The sequence below is a fragment of the Lupinus angustifolius genome, chromosome LG19, assembly GCF_001865875.1.
Source record: "Lupinus angustifolius cultivar Tanjil chromosome LG19, LupAngTanjil_v1.0, whole genome shotgun sequence".
Taxonomy (NCBI): domain Eukaryota; kingdom Viridiplantae; phylum Streptophyta; class Magnoliopsida; order Fabales; family Fabaceae; genus Lupinus; species Lupinus angustifolius.
In genome coordinates, this window is record NC_032027.1 from 14,021,486 (window position 1) to 14,038,209 (window position 16,724).

Genomic DNA, 16,724 nt, shown 5'->3' on the forward strand with positions numbered 1-16,724 from the left:
GTCACAAATTGTCTTGGTGTCATCCTCTTACCCACCACTCTTGCATCATCTTTTAGTGTTAACTTTGATTAGTACATCTTTTTTTAAATATGGTATGTCATACAATATTTGTATAAGGTATTAATATTGTATTTGTATTCATGTCACTTTATTTCATTCCTTTTGATGTTTAATTATGCAAAATTATTAAATGATACAAAATTTGATATACTTGATTATATAACCATATTTAAATCCTCACTGTAAACTATATTAAAGAACAATAAAGAAATAAGAGTGAAGAAGATTAGTAATAAATAACAGCGTGATTGAAAAATAAAATATAAATATGATAAAGCACCTCATTATATACTGTATACTAGCATGTAGTGTTCATCATATAACATATATTTTACATTTTAATTAAAAGACAACTATGTAAATAAATTTTATACTTAATTAAACAACTATTTTGTTCAAAAATAATCTAAGAATTAATAATTATAATTATGATAAACGTAATTACAAATAATTGAAATTGTAGATTTGTTTTCACCTGAAAACAATGTCATGTTGACATTTTTTTAAACTGAGTGAGTCATTAGAGTAGATTGAGTTACTAATTTTAGGCTCACATTAACTAATTCAAACAATTCATATTAGATTTGAGGCTTATATGTTGAGAAGATCCACTCATATTAGTCAAATACAGTTCATGACCAGTTGGCTGCTGTCTAGTTTATTAACTATGGCACCATAGAAGAAGTTTATAGATATATTTTTTCGTATTAATAAGTGTACCCCTCAACAAGTGTCAAATTTTTGACATTTTGACTGATAATCTAGCGGAACCTTATACTATTAAGTCAACATATTATGATAGTTTATGGATATACACCATTATAATTATAATTTTATAAAGATATTGTTAAATAGGCATATATGATAATTGACATTTGTTTTAGGAAGCTGTCATCGAAAATATGGAAAGTTAATGAAGGGTAATTTCCTTGGTAAGGAATACTTGGAGATTATTATGCCTTTTTATTTACCATCATTAAAATATTTAATATTTAAAATCAAAATAGTTCCCATTATTTTATAGAACCAGTGAGAGTAGGAAAAAAAACAGACAATCTAATCCAATACAACAGATCAAATCTGACAAATCATGTTTTAGGTCTTTTTTTTGGTAATAAAAAGAGGAAGTAGTTTAAATTTTATTCATGTAATTAATTTCTTTATTATTCCATAAAATATGCTGTGACTTTTATGTTTCTAGAAAATATGCATTTTGACTTTCAATGTGTATAAAATACCCACGAAAACCAAAGCTTAATATAAACCTTGATCCCATCCATTCATTCATTCAAAGTCCCTAGTACTCACCACATACATATTTTACAAGCTCTACTTCATCTCCTTCTTATTCTCCCCATTCTCCTTTCTTCATCAATCACACACCCAAATCTCACAGAAAATCTCAGGCTAAACAACTATACTAATGGCAGTTGATGCTACTTATATGAATCTATTGCCTTCTCATCAGTTATTCAGTAACAGGTACTAACAAAAAAATTCTCCAAATAGTCTTTATTTTTTCTATTTAATATACTGTTTTTCAAAGTTTGCTGATATGGGTTGTTACTTGTTTGTGCAGAGAAATCATGAAACCTAATAATAATCAACAACAACATATCTTGAACTCTGGTATATGCAATGCTCAGTTGGATTCTACAGCTATGGTTGTACCTAGAAAAATGGGTCAACCTTTGATGCCATTTTACCAATCCAATGTTTGTGATCCAAACAAGGCAGATAGTGATATCACATGTCATAGCATCCCTCTTCAAAGGAAGAGATTCAGAGATTTCACAACTGAATTAACCTCTTTCTCAGCTCAGAAAAGAAACAAGGTTTCACCTCAATCATCTTTTCTAGACCAAGATGTTCTATATCAAATCCAGAATCAACAGCAAATTGAGATTGATCGTGTTCTTGCCCATCATGTAATTTTCCTTCCTTCAACTCAAATTTTTTATATTTTTAAATATAATTTTTTAGTGAGTTGGAACTAGAAACTGTTCAACGATTCAAGTATGAAAAGTCATTAGTAACTGAAAAAAGGGTGTGATAAATTTTGAAACTTTGCCTTAAAATAATGATGGGTTTTTAATATTTCATGTTTTTATGGTGGATAATTAATGTAATTTGTGATTTTGGTTTTGAACAGGCAGAGAAAGTGAGAGTGGAGCTACATGAACAAAAGATGAGGCAATCAAGGATGTTACTAGCGACAATCCAAGAAGCAATGGCTAAGAAATTGAGAGAAAAAGATGAAGAGATTCAAAGAATAGTGAAACTGAACATGGCACTTCAAGAAAGAGTTAATAGTTTATGTGTGGAAAATCAAATTTGGAGGGAATTGGCACAAACAAATGAAACAACAGCCAATCACCTACGTAGCAATTTGGAACAAGTGCTGGCCCATGTCGGCGAGGACCGCCACGTGGCAGCGGCGGAGGTGGTGGTGGATGATGCACAATCAAGCTGTGGAAGTAATCATGAGGTGGAGGCCGGTGATGACACGGCGGCTTCAGCGGCGGTTGGTGGTGGTAGGAATATGTGTAAGAATTGTGGGGTGAGGGAGTCAATAGTGTTGTTACTTCCATGCAGGCATCTTTGTCTTTGCACAAATTGTGGGTCCACTATTCACAATTGTCCTGTGTGTAATTGTGGCATGGAAGCTAGTGTGCATGTTAATCTCTCTAATTAGGAAAACTTATATTTAGATTTTATTAGGCTATCAAAAAAGTAGAGAGAATTAGTTTAATTATGTTTTTTAAATTGTCAAAAGGATAGTTAGAAATGAAGAAAAAGGGAAAAGATTTTACAATTCTTTTGTTTATATAGAACCTTTCTCTATTAGCTGTCTTATTGATACATTTTTTGTTTATTTCTATAATTTAAATATACAGTCAGTGATTTTTCATGTCTTTCTTCACGTGGATATTTAAAGTATTTACTTAATATTATGGTAATTAATTTTTTTTAAGATACAAGAAGATTATATTAGTAGTGTATATTTGTTTGCAGGAAATTTATATTTATATTTAACCTACTACAGCTATACCTCTTGCTACCTTTAATATTGTTTTTTTTTTGGTAATCATCAAGATTTGTTAATGTTTAATGATTACAATTGAAAAGTACGGTAGTATAAATTATATTTAATACATTATCAAGTAAAGATTTATATACAAGTAAATATATCATCTACCTTTAATTAATATTACTTTTTTGAATAGTTAATGATAATTAAAATGAATTAGATGATATAATGAGTGTATAAAATTTATAACTTTGCATTTGTATACATTTTTTTCTTATTATATTTTACAGCTAAGAATAGCTTGTGATCCTTTAACTTTCAAATATAAAATATAAAAAGTATATTACTATGATCATCATTAATTATGCAATGAAAGGATGATAAAGTAAAGGAGTGTGTCTCCCATTTAGTAAACCTTTGAGTGATGATAGAAAGAGAAATAAATGATAGTATTAGGAAAATACTAGTAGTGATGGAGAGGTGGTGGGGGCATAAACATTGAATAGAGGGGGACACACACACTGATGGTGTAAGAGCCAATGTGCTGTGTGATGAATATGACCATATAAGTGGGCATCATATTCTGGAAACTGGTTAAAAGATGAGTTGTTTTCTTTTGTTTTCTTTCATTGTTTTGGTTTGAAGGGGCCAACAAAAGTCTTAAAAGATAAGGAGTCACTGTTGGTTGCTGCAGAGTTGAGAAGAGTATTGTGTACAACAAGGCCATTATAGCATCATGGGCTAAGGTTGAAGTTTCATATGTCAAATCAGCATCATTGTTTCTTGTACCAATGTATTGCACCATTATGGGAATGAGATGCTTCTTCCCACTCTCTCTTTTTCTCTTTATTCATCTCTTCTATTTTTTTTATTTACTATGGCCCTTTTACCACCTCATCACTTTCTCTTTGTATAATTCTTTGTCCAAAAGTTGCACCACCATGCCAATATCACACAATACTTTGGTTACTTGGTAAATGTTAAATATAAAAGGTACATTACATGAACGATAAAAACTCTTACACTAAACATTAAACTCCAAATAAAATAGATTTTGCTTCTTAAAATGAGTTTAATAATTTGGGTATATTACGGGTATTTATCACTTTTCTAATTTGAAGGGTGGATATTGTTCTTGAGAGACAAATGCTTTCAAGGTAAAATGAACTCTCTTATGAGTAATATTATGGGAGTTTTAAGGTAAATAATAATAAATTATGAATGCTATATATTACTTTTGAGGTAAGGTAAAAATTAGCAAATTAATAATTTTTAATAATTAACTCTTTTAAGGGTAGAATTATATGAGTTTTAAGGTAAATAATAATCATTATCAATCCTATATTATTTTTAAGGTAAGTTAATAATTATAGAAATCAATTTTTAATAATAAAACAATACATATATAACCGATAACATTCATATTATTATAATTTAAAGGGAATATTGAACATAATCAAAACAGTAGCTATATACTATTATTATACCTAATTTATACAAGAAAGTAAGTGTAGATCGTACAAAAATAATAATAATGATTGCTTTATTATATTTGGATTTTAAAAAATAATCAAAATTAGGGAAAAATTTATTTCATTCTTTTACCATACTTTCGTGTTTTAGAATAATTTATGATCGAATCTACAAGCTATAGCCAGAGAGATATTAATGGATGGACATTGATCAAATCTACACAAATTTATCAAATATTTTCTAAACTTTAAATTGAAAAAAAATATATCCTTAGTTAAACAGATTTGAATAAGAAAACTCAAAATTTTCACAAGAATTTTAATTTTGTGAATAAACTTAGCATCACCTACCGTTCCCACTATCTTGTCTTTTATTTTGTCAAAACTTCATGATTGATGTTATTATTAAAGTCATGGCTCAATATGGGTCAGTGACCCACATCTATATTATTGATAGACCTATATATATTCATAGAGAGCCATCCTTTTCACTCTTTTACAACTTTATCTTTTCCCAATACACAAAATCTTGTCTGTCACAAAAAAGAAAAAAAAAAGTATAATTTTAGTTGTACTTCCTTTTTCAACTAGGATGGAATGATTGAAATGTTCAAATATATCTTCCTCAATCTAACCTTTTCTACTTTCCTATTCAATTACCTTTTGATTCTTAGTTTTTTTAAGTCCACTACCACCTTTATGCTTTTTGGAACAAAATCCATTCTTGTGCAAAGGAGCAAAATACTTTTATTCTTATCAAGTTATAACTAGGAAAAGGAATTCTTGAAATCATTCAGATGCTCTCTCCTTTTCTCAATGACATTTTAATACAAAAGTAATTAAGGGTTGTTTTTTTCTTCCTTCAGAATGTTAAAAGCATTTTTGTAGTTTTGTTTTTTGTCTTTAAAGATTTAATAGATTAAATAATTTTAGCTAAGTTAATAACCTTAGGATTTGAACATATCCTTTGTACTTTCTTTAGGGGACATAATCGATTTCCATTATATGACTTTATATATTAAGATGTATTTTTTAATTTTAAATAAATGCGATCTATATTTAAAGAGCAAAATACGTGATTAACTTTACTAGGTTGGGGCATGATCATTGGCCATGAATTAAAAGAAGTTGAAAATAGCATGAATGATTGGCCATAAATTTCTCTTAATTTTTGTAAAACTTTTCTACTGCTTTTCTCGATTTTGGCCTTTTTGGTGAGAACCCAAACACATGCAGCATCATAGCTGTTTCCTCTAGCTTTTTCTGTCCTTGCTATCCAAAGTTCCAAACAATAAAACATTATTTTTTTCTTTCATTTTCCTTCTAATTTTCTCATAATTCAAAGGGAGAAGAAGTCTAATAGGAAACAACAAATTTATCTTATTAACTTTATTATAAAGTATATATATAACTACAAAAATAACTACAATTAGCCATAATAAACATATGTAAATATATATAGAATATAGATGATGATCGAAACTATAGTTACAGTCACAATCACTATTACATTCATGAGAAAATGTGGTTTATACGACTACAATGGTAGCTGTTATGTCATCAGATAGATTTTCGAAACTACAATATTACGAGTATATAGTGCAAATTTTCTTCAGTATAAATATCTTATGGTCTATTTATGTAGTACAACTTAAAATATTGAGATACTGTAATGTGAAAAGGAAATAAATAAATGATATAAACAAAGTATATGAAAAATGTTGTAAATGTTGAATTTTAATTTAAATATATCAATTGCTAGGATGGTTCCAATTAGGTGTTATGAAAATTTCTGGACTATATATACTGTTCATATCTATTCCAAAACATATGAGATGGGTGAAGGTAATGATATGGATGAAGATTCTCTACCCATCAGTGTCCCAGACCAATTAAAATATGTTATTATATTTATAAAAAAAACTTATAAAAATATAAAGTAATATTTGTATATTATTTATTGATACTCTATTAGATATGGATATGGAGACAAGATCTTATTTGTAATGATACCGGTACATCTGCATATGTTGTTGGACATTAACGTCAGCATGTGCCATGACACATTAAAATCAGACCTATCATAAAACACAGTACTGACATAATTTCAGTAGTCCCACTATATATGTATGTTACAGAAATTGATGCATGCCCCATTATTATTATTTTATGTAACCTTTGTCTGGGTTATGAACCACGTCCATAAAAAACACTACACCAATTCAGTGACATATCAACAAACAATGCATATATGGATAGAGAGAGACAGATTCATCAGAACTATGGTCAGTCACCATGATGCATTAATGTTGTGGAATTGAGGTAATCAAAGAAGGGAAAATATATAGAAACATGTGAAGGAAATAGACAAATGAAGAAAAAATAGATTTACATTATTGTAGATGGGTCACTATCTCTAACTTGCAAGGATTAGATTAGAATAATGCACCTGATCTGTATTTGTCACATTTTGACTTTGCTAAATATAATTGGAAAGTTATCATTCATACACTAGATAATATCTGAAAAAGGTTGTGCATATGCACAAATACTATTAATGCAGAAATAGCATGAATAATACCTCCATTTATTGATTTCCTAAGTGCTCATAAGGACCACTTTTATACAAGAAAATCCAAGTTGCTTGTAAAGCAAGCAATTGGCAAAAACAGAAAAATAACAATCCTTACTCAACTAACTTTTAAGTAACTTTGCTTAAAAAGATTAAAAAGGTCATAGCAAAAAAGGTGCTCATGTAAAATATCAAAATCAAGATGAAATCTAAATGTGGTCCAAGGGCCAAGATTGGTGCGACAATCTTGTGGAAGTTATGCGCATGATGTGCCAAGATTATATTTCTGACCCATGTGTGGTGCGTATAGTGGAGGGCTACAGGCCAAATCTGGTGCGCCAAGTTAGTGCGCTCAGACCATGTCTGATGCGCCAAGCTGACGTGCCTAGGCCAGGTCTGATGCAGAGCCATAGGCCAAATCTGGAGCGCCAAGTTAATGCGCACAGGCCATGTCTGATGCGCCAAGCTAATGCACCCAGACCAGGTCTGATGCGTTGTTGACCAGGTCTGATGCATCAAGCTGATGCAGGTGTGCCAAGGCTGGATGCGCCTAGACCAGGTCTGGTGTGTCAGAATTCCTTGGTCACGAACTAGGCCACGAATCAGCATTCCTCGGTCATGATCCAGGCTCCCTTGGTCACGAGTCAGAGTTCCTCGGTCAAAGGCAAAAAACTCTCGGTCAGGATTCATGCTAACATGGTTAATTGCACAACCATGGTTTATTTGGCTTACCTATTTGTCTTGATTTACCTTTAATACCCCCCGCAAGCTGGAGAGTAGATATTAACTATCCCAAGCTTGGAGAGTAAGTATTGAAATAGAGCAGGATCCAATGCTTTAGTTAGAATATCTGCAACCTGTTCAAGAGTAGAGATAGGCAACAAATGGAAAAGTTTGGAGTGCAATCTCTCCCTAACCACATGAAAAATCAATGTCAATGTGTTTTGTTCTTTCATGACACACTGAATTTGCAGCTGTATATCTAGCTGAATCATTATCACAATAGAGAAGAGCAGGTTGTATGATAGGAACTTTAAAATTCTCAAGCAAGTAAGTTAACCATTGAATTTCACAAGAAGTAAAAGTCAAAGCACGATACTCAGCCTCTGAAGAGGACCTAGCCACTGTGCTCTACTTCTTGGCTTTCCAAGAGACAAGAGAGTCTCCTAAGAAGACACAACAACTAGTGATGGATTTCCTAGAATCTATGCAGGCAACCCAATCAGAGTCACTAAAGGCTTTTAATTTTATAACAGAGGAATTGGGATAGTATAAGCCCTGACCAGGGCTCCTCTTGATGTACCTAAGCACTCTGTAGAGGGCTTTATAGTGCAGATTAGTAGGTTGAGCCATGAATTGGCTTAGCTGTTGGACAGCAAATCCAATATTAGGTCTAATGTTGGTCAAATATAGCAATCTTCCCACAAGTCTTCGATAGAGACTTGGGTTAATGTAGCTAGAGGAGTCATCCTTGTGTAGCTTGGTAGTTTTGACAATGGGAGTGGGCACATGTTTAGAGTCTAGAAATCCTGTGTCATTAAGTATGTTTAGGGCATACTTCCTCTGGCAAATGGTTATGCCATTTTTAGCTCTAGCAATCTCAAGTCCTAGGAAATATTTAAGAGATCCTAGATCCTTAATTTTGATTTTGTCATTTAAGTATTGCTTAACTCTGTTTAGCTCAATCTTATTGTTTCCTGCCAGAACCAAATCACCCACATAAACAAGTAAGACTGTGAAGGCTTTGCCTTCATTCTTAGTGAAGAGGGAATAGTCATGGTGAGATTGAGTGTATCATAAGCTAATGAGGCACTATGAGAGCTTGGTATACCATTACCTTCCTACTTGTTTAAGGCCATACAAAGATTTCCTTAGTTTGCAAATTTTGTTGGGTTTATTGTAGGTGACACCTGGAGGTATGTTCATGTATACCTCCTCATCAAGGTCACCATGTAAGAATGCATTGTTGACATCTAATTGATGCAGCATCCAGTTTTGGCAAGAAGCAATGGCTAATAGTAATCTAACCGTTGTTAACTTGACAACATGAACAAAAGTGTCAAAGAAGTCAATATCCTCAGTTTGGTTGTACCCTTTTGCCACTAGCCTAGCCTTGTATCTTTCCATATTTCCATCAGATTTGTATTTGATCTTATAGACCCACTTACATCCTATAGGCTTTTTGTCATTGGGGAGATCATCTATGTCCTAGGTGTTGTTTATCTCTAAGGCATTAAGTTCCTCCTGCATAGCCTTGATCTAGTGTTCGGACTTTATGGCTTCATTATAGGTTTTTGGTTCATTGTTGGAAATTATGCTTAAGACATACGAGATATGGCTTCTAGACAATGATTCATAGGATAACACAGATGTGATGAGGTGATACACTCTTTTGCTTTCTTTGTGTTTAAGATGAGTAGGGGGTTGTAATAGAAGTCCTTAAGATGAGTAGGGGGTTGTCTGACTTTATTGGATCTCCTAGGGGTATGAGTTGATGAAGAGTCATCATATGGATTGTTTTGGTTTGTGATGGGACCGGAATTCTCAGACTAATTGCTATGGTCAGATTCCTCTGAATAATTGGCATTGTTGTTGTTAACCTCGTGATCTAGGAATGTTAGATCTGAGTTTTCTTCATGGCTGGTCTTGTCTCCTAAGTCATTAACTCTATAGGGAAATATGTGTTCATAGAAAACAACATTTCTAGATATAAAGCTTTCCCTGGTCTTTAAGTCAAACATAACATATCCCTTAGTTCCTGTTCTGTAGCCAAGGAAAACACACTTCCTGGCTCTAGGATCCAATTTGGTCCTTTGTTGGGTGAGAGTTGATGCGAAGCCGAGGCATCCAAAGACCTTGGTCTCTAGCAAGTCGAGTGCATTTCTATGGAGCAGTTCAAAGGGAGACTTATGTTGTAAGGTTTGACTAGGTAGTCTGTTTATCAAATAGGTGGCATGTTGCACAGCGTAGGACCATAATGCTTTGGGTAAATTGGAGTGAAAAAGGAGACATCTAGTGACATTCAACAAGTGCCTGTGTTTTCTTTCAACGACAAAGTTTTGTTGAGGTGTCTCAACACACGAGGTTTGATGTAGAATGCCATGTTCCCTAAAGAAGCCAGGGATGTTGAATTCTATTCCATTGTCACTTCTGATGGCCTTGATGACTTTGTCAAATTGAGTTTTGATCATTTTGACAAAGTCTTGAACTAGGTATCTAACCTCAGATTTGGCCTTCATAAGAAAAAGCCAAGTGTGTCTTAAGTAATCATCAACAACAATTAGAAAGAATCTATGATTGTGTATTGAATTGGTCCCTATTGGCCCCCATATGTCTGTATGGACTAAGTCAAAAATATAGCTAGTCTTACTGTTGTTACTAGGAAAGGGTAATTTTGGTTGCTTTCCAAGATGGCAATAATCACAAGCACCAAAAGAATCATGATTAACATAGGAGTAAGCTTTGCACACAGAGTTTAAAACATCAATAGAGGGATGACCTAATCTAAAATGCCACAAATTAAAGTTGTAATTGGTACAAGCATTGTTCACATTATGATTGTCTCTAGCCTCTGACCTAGTGATTCTCTTAAGGATGTATAGACTATTCCTTACTTCAGCATGTCCAATCATCCTCAAGGTAGTCATATCCTGGATGCAACATGTTACGCCATCAAAAATTAGTTGACAATGCATATATTTTGTTAGCTGATAGATGGATATTAAGTTGAACTTGAAATCAGGCACATATAAGACATCATGTAGGGTCAGGGACTTAGATAATATAATTTTCCCTGATATGTTAGCCCAAGTGGTGGAACCATTGGGCAAGTTGATGATGGTTGGTGTTATAGAATGAAACATGTTGAACTCATGTAGATTGGGACCAACGTGGTCTATGGCACCAGTGTCCAAGATCCATAGGGATACATTACCTGATACTTGTTGATCATCTTCTGCATCATTGCCCTCTTGTGCTATAGGTGTGATGTTGAGTTGATTTATATTGTGATCAGACTGGTTAGTTCCAACACTCTGCAATAGGGATGCTAACTGAGCACATTGCTCTACTCCAAAATTGTATCCTTTTGCAACCTGGTTCTTTGAGCTTGAGGATTCCTTGTGATTCCCAGGTTCTATGCTGTTTTCAGTAGTGGCGCTATTGATCATGTTTGTTGTCTGTCTTGTCTTATCTTGTTGGTAGTTTGAGGGGAAGCCATGCTTGAAGTAGCAAGTGTCAACTGTGTGACCCTCGTTGCTGCAATAAGTACATACTTTGATGTTGGCTTTCTTATAGAATCTTGTTGACCCCCTTCCTTGATTGGTGTTGCTTCTTCCAGGATTACCTCTTGATCTCCAAGATTGCCCTTGTTCATCCTGATGTATATTCCCTTTGTTGGTTGAATTGAAGAGAATCTTGGTTCCTTGAATGTTTGTCTCCAATTGCCTTTCTTGTTGTATTAGCAAGGAAAATACCTTGTGTATGGATGGAAGAGGTTCCATTAGAAGGATTTGAGCCTTGCAGGTATTGAATTCTTCATTTAAGCCCTTGAGGAAGCATATCACGTATTCATTTTCACGATATGCCCTCATCTTTTCATAGACCCCACAGGTACATCTGTTTCCACATAGGCAGAGGGGCATTGGTCTAAGTGATTCAAGATCTTCCCACTGAGTCTTCAGGTCAGTGAAGAATTTTGATATGCCTTTGTCCCCTTGTCTTATGGAGTGAACTTCTTGTAGGAGATCAGACATGCGAAAATAGTCACTCTTTGAGAACCTTTCCTTGAGATCTTCCCAAAGGTCATGAGCACTCTCAATGTATATGATACTTTGAGAAATTTCTGGTGTTAAAAACCTTGTTCTCCATGATATGACCATATTATTGCATCTTTCCCATGTGTCAAATTCAGGATCATCTTGACTTGGTGCTGTGATGAGGCCATTCACAAATTTATATTTGTTCTTTGAGAGTAATGCTCTCTTCATTGATCTTCTCCAAGTCTGGTAGTTGGTGCCATCCAATGGTGGTGTAACGAGTGTTGCTCATGGGCTATCCCCAGGATGGAGATAGTAGGGGTTCTTGGTCTCACTGTTATGAGTGATGAGTTGGGTATTTCTCTAGTGATCCATGCTTATTGGTTTTGTCATGCTTCAAATCAAGATTGGAAAGATTGAAGGAAGGAAGAGAAGGAATGGAGTAGTTGTTGGATAGAAAGAAGATTATAACAGAGAAGTGTTGAGCATGTCTTCTTAGGGACTGGCTCTTGATACCATAATGCAGAAATAACATGAATAATACCTCCATTCATTGATTTCCTTAGTGCCCATAAGGACCACTTTTATACAAGAAAATCCAAGTTGCTTGTGAAGCAAGCAATTGGCAAAAACAGAAAAATAACAACCCTTACCCCAACTAACTTTGCCTAAAAAGATTAAAAAGGTCATAGCCAAAAGGTGCTCATGTAAAATATTAAAATCAAGATGAAATCTAAATGTGATCCAAGGGCCAAGAGTAGTGCGCCAATCTTGTGGAAGTTATGCACCTGATGTGCCAAGATTATATTTCTGACCCATATGTGGTGCGTCTGGTGGAGGGCTACAAGCCAAATATGGTGCGTCAAGTTAGTGCGCCCATGCCATGTCTAATGCGCCAAGCTGATGTGGCTAGGCCATGTCTGATGCAGAGCCATAGGCCAAATCTGGTGCGCCAAGTTAATGCGCCCAGGCCATGTCTGATGCGCCAAGCTCATGCACCCAGACCAGGTCTGATGCGTTGCTGACTAGGTCTGATGCATCAAGCTGATGCATGTGTGCCAAGGCTGGATGCGCCTAGACCAGGTCTGGTGTGCCAGAATTCCTCGGTCACGAACTAGGCCACGAATTAGCATTCCTCGATCTCCCTCGGTCACGAACTAGGCCACGAATTAGCATTCCTCGATCACGATCCAGGCTCCCTCGGTCACGAGCCAAAGTTCCTCAGTCAAAGGCAAAAAACTCTCGGTCAGGATTCATGCTGACATGGTTAATGGCACAACCATGGTTTGTTTGGCTTACCTGTTTGTCTTGATTTACCTTTAATAACTATGCATGTATCAAATAATTTTTAAAAAAATTATATGGTTGGTATACACTAATTAAACTCAAAATGTAAATAAGCACACCAAAGCAAATAATCTCATAGCTAAGCTGGTGAAGTTACCTTAAAAAAGTTAACAAATATTGTATGAATATTACATAAAGAAGAAATATGGAAATTTTATATTGAAAATTGATTTTTCCTTGCTTTATGGAATTTTAGGTTGTTTAAGGAAGAAAAAAAGTTAAAGAAATTCATAAGTTACGTATATGATACATAATAAAGAGTAAGAATATTTTTTCATTCTTTCTACGTTTTATATTTGAAAATTTCTTATTTGCTTTCATGTAAGTTACTAACTAATATATTGTTTTTTAATGGATAAAATAATGAATCCGTACTGTAATTTAATTTATGGAAATAAAATACTCCGCTCTTAATCCAAATCCCACAAAAGATTAAACGTTCAATTCGTGAGAGCGATACTTGTTGAAAGAAATATTCAAACATTCCAAAAATGATTAGTTTCTTATCAAAAAAAGATGAAGAGATATTTCTGATAGTAAAAAAATTCAAATCCCAAATTAGTATATACAAAATGAAAAGAAATTCATCTAAATTACTTTATGGATTATTTGGTTTATATGTTGACATACATGTATTTATGTGTATATTCCACTCTATTGATTTACCTTTGAACTCACTCCACACATTAATAATCAATATTTTTTTTAATATTTGAAGCTAATAGGTATATTTAACGAATCCACTAATTTTTAAATATATGCATTAACAATTTAAGAGTTTTATATAGTGTCATTGTATCGATCAATTGTCATTCATTTTAATCATCATTAAGTATTCAACAAAATAAATGATAGATAATAATATATTAACTGTGTATAAATCTTTATACTGATAGTGCATAGATATTAAATTCATATTTAAATTACACGACACCAATTGAAATCATAATATTCAACATTAACATCTAATAAATGTAAATATGTATTCTATAAGTTGGAAAGAACACCATTTCGATCTATAATCTCTAATTTTCAAGCAAGGATGACATCATAACTATTTTCCATCGTAGTAACACATTATCCCATTTCATGTATACTAACTATTATATCACACATTGATAAATCGGCTGACATTGCAATTTTATCATTCACTAGGTTGAAATTGTTATGTTCCATGTTAGATTTCTTGTTTTTTATAAGAAAAATAATTGACAACTACTGTTAATAGTACAAGACGTGCTCAAACGATTAGAAGAATCTATGTTTTGCTTCTTTTCTTTGTCAACAAGCCCTTCATAAATTTAGCATAAACATGCATTTTTTCCATCGCCTCCATGAATGGAATGTTGATCTGGAGGTTCTTGAATAAATCCAAGAACCTAGCACATTGTCGCTCCTTATCTTTCTTGGAAAGTCTCTTTCGATAAAGGGAGATTCTTCAACTAAGGTAGGTCACCATTCCTCATATCATTGTTCTCATTTAAATCATCCTCATTAGTGACAACCCTTTCCTCATCTTGTACCACTTCACCCTTCTGTGTCTCTCTGATTACCTTCTCTGATCTTCCAGCTTCAGTATCTCTCAGAACCTCTTCCTCAACAGCCAAGTTCTCACTAATACCTTTACCGATGACCTTACCACTTCTAGTAGTGATAGATTTGCAGTGTTCTTTTGGATCAGTTTGAGTGTTGGCGGAGAACTGTTGTCGATCTAAGTTTTGTTCTGCCATTTGCTTAGTCAATTGACCCACCTGAGTCTCCAAATTCCTGATAGAAGCATCAGTATTTTTCTGGTTTGATATAAAGACTTGCACAAACTTCTCCAATGTTTCTTCCAACTTTGTCTGCCTCTCATGTAATGGTGGATGTGAACCTTGCTGATAAGATGGTTGATATGGTGGTTTCCTGTTAGATGGTCCTACATACTGCCTCCACCCAAAATTCTGATTCTGGTTTCCCTTCCAACCCTGTGAAAATTGATTGTTGAACGAAGGGTTGTTAGGGAAAGTAGCCTGACGAGGTTGATTGTTAACATAGTGAACCTATTCTGCTTGTGTGTTGGTAGACATTGAGCAATGACCAGTAACATGATCACCCATAGAATACTCATAGTGTAGCACCTGTTGATGAACAAAAGGAGTTTGTACCACATTTAATTGTTGAGGCAACTTGGACATTTGCTTTGTAAGTGCCTCAATCTGGCGTGTCAAAATTTTGTTCTGAGCCAGAATGGCATCAGAAGTATTCAAGTCTAACACCCCTCTCTTTTGTACCGTCCTTCTATTATGCTAAGCCTGCCGATCTGTAGCAGATAATGCAGTAATAATTTTGGTGGCTTGCTCAGCATCCACCACCATCATGGTGCCACCAGCTACAACATCCTCAAACCATTACAAAAGATGTTTAGTTGGTCAACATCCTTAAACCCATGGTTAGGACATTTCCTCAGCAACATCTGGAAACACTCTCATGCCTCATAAAAAGCTTCCTCAACACCTTGTCTGAATGTTGCGATTTCAAACTTTGCATGCACATACCTCGTCGGAGGGAAAAATCTTGTCAAGAACTTTTTTTTTTCAAATCACTCCAATTGGTTAAGCTTTGGGTTGGATGTGATTTTAGCCATTCCCTAACTTCACCAAGGAGGGAAAATGGAAAGAGCATTATGTATGCAGCTTCCCTCTCGATGTCTGAATACCCCATAGTGGCCACTAGCTCATAGAAATTTTCCAAATAAGCATATTTATCTTGATAATCCTTCATCGTGAACTGATGACCACTGACTAGATTCAGGTATGCATGTTTGATTCACAATGCTAGAGTAGTGCTGAGGACCTTGATACATAACATAGTCTCCTAATGTCCTCCTTGGAGGATAAGACCTTGGGTTATTATCAGCAACATTATTGGTATTCTCCATCTTCTCGGGATATCGTCCAACTAATAAAATCCAGTAAAATATCGGGATATCATTCTCAGGAAGCAGATTAGATTTGTACTAATTCCTACAAGAATAAATTGAGTATATATTTGCAATGATGTTTTTATAAAATTTTGTATTTGGTTGTGAAAAATAAAAAACTAAATGAAAAACAATTAAAATAAACTGGGATCAAAATGCATCATTCTTTCCCATTGACATCCATGGATTCAATTCCAAGTGACTTGTGAAGTTACTGATTTAGATGCACATATCATTCAAATCATTCACATCAATCCCTTGAGTGTAAAATCCTTAGATAATCACTCAGATATCAATTCTTTGGATATTTGACCGATTAACTAGCATTAAGTTCAATGTAAAAGCAATTCATGCATCATTCTCCATTCTAGAGCAATGATATATGAAGGAAGATAATCCAAGTTCGATGTCAAGTTAACTTTCCAATTAAACTTGAACCCAAGAACAAGAAATTCGTAGCAAAGTAAATTCATGTATTAAGAACGGGATGAACTTCCCAAAATCAAATAACAATTACAATCGA

General features: G+C 34.1%; 2 protein-coding genes across 2 annotated transcripts; one reads left to right on the forward strand and one right to left on the reverse strand.

Moving 5' to 3' along the window:
• Positions 1,316–2,904, forward strand: LOC109333667 (BOI-related E3 ubiquitin-protein ligase 1-like). The gene is made up of 3 exons (XM_019569202.1): positions 1,316–1,542; positions 1,640–1,988; positions 2,213–2,904. The coding sequence occupies exons 1-3, from the start codon at positions 1,484–1,486 to the stop codon at positions 2,753–2,755; spliced, it is 951 nt and encodes a 316-aa protein (XP_019424747.1). The 5' UTR covers positions 1,316–1,483; the 3' UTR covers positions 2,756–2,904.
• Positions 8,267–9,262, reverse strand: LOC109334007 (uncharacterized mitochondrial protein AtMg00810-like). Its single transcript, XM_019569581.1, has 2 exons — positions 9,046–9,262; positions 8,267–8,832 (listed from the first exon to the last, which is right to left on the reverse strand). Exons 1-2 carry the CDS (start codon positions 9,260–9,262, stop codon positions 8,267–8,269), a joined length of 783 nt encoding a protein of 260 aa, XP_019425126.1.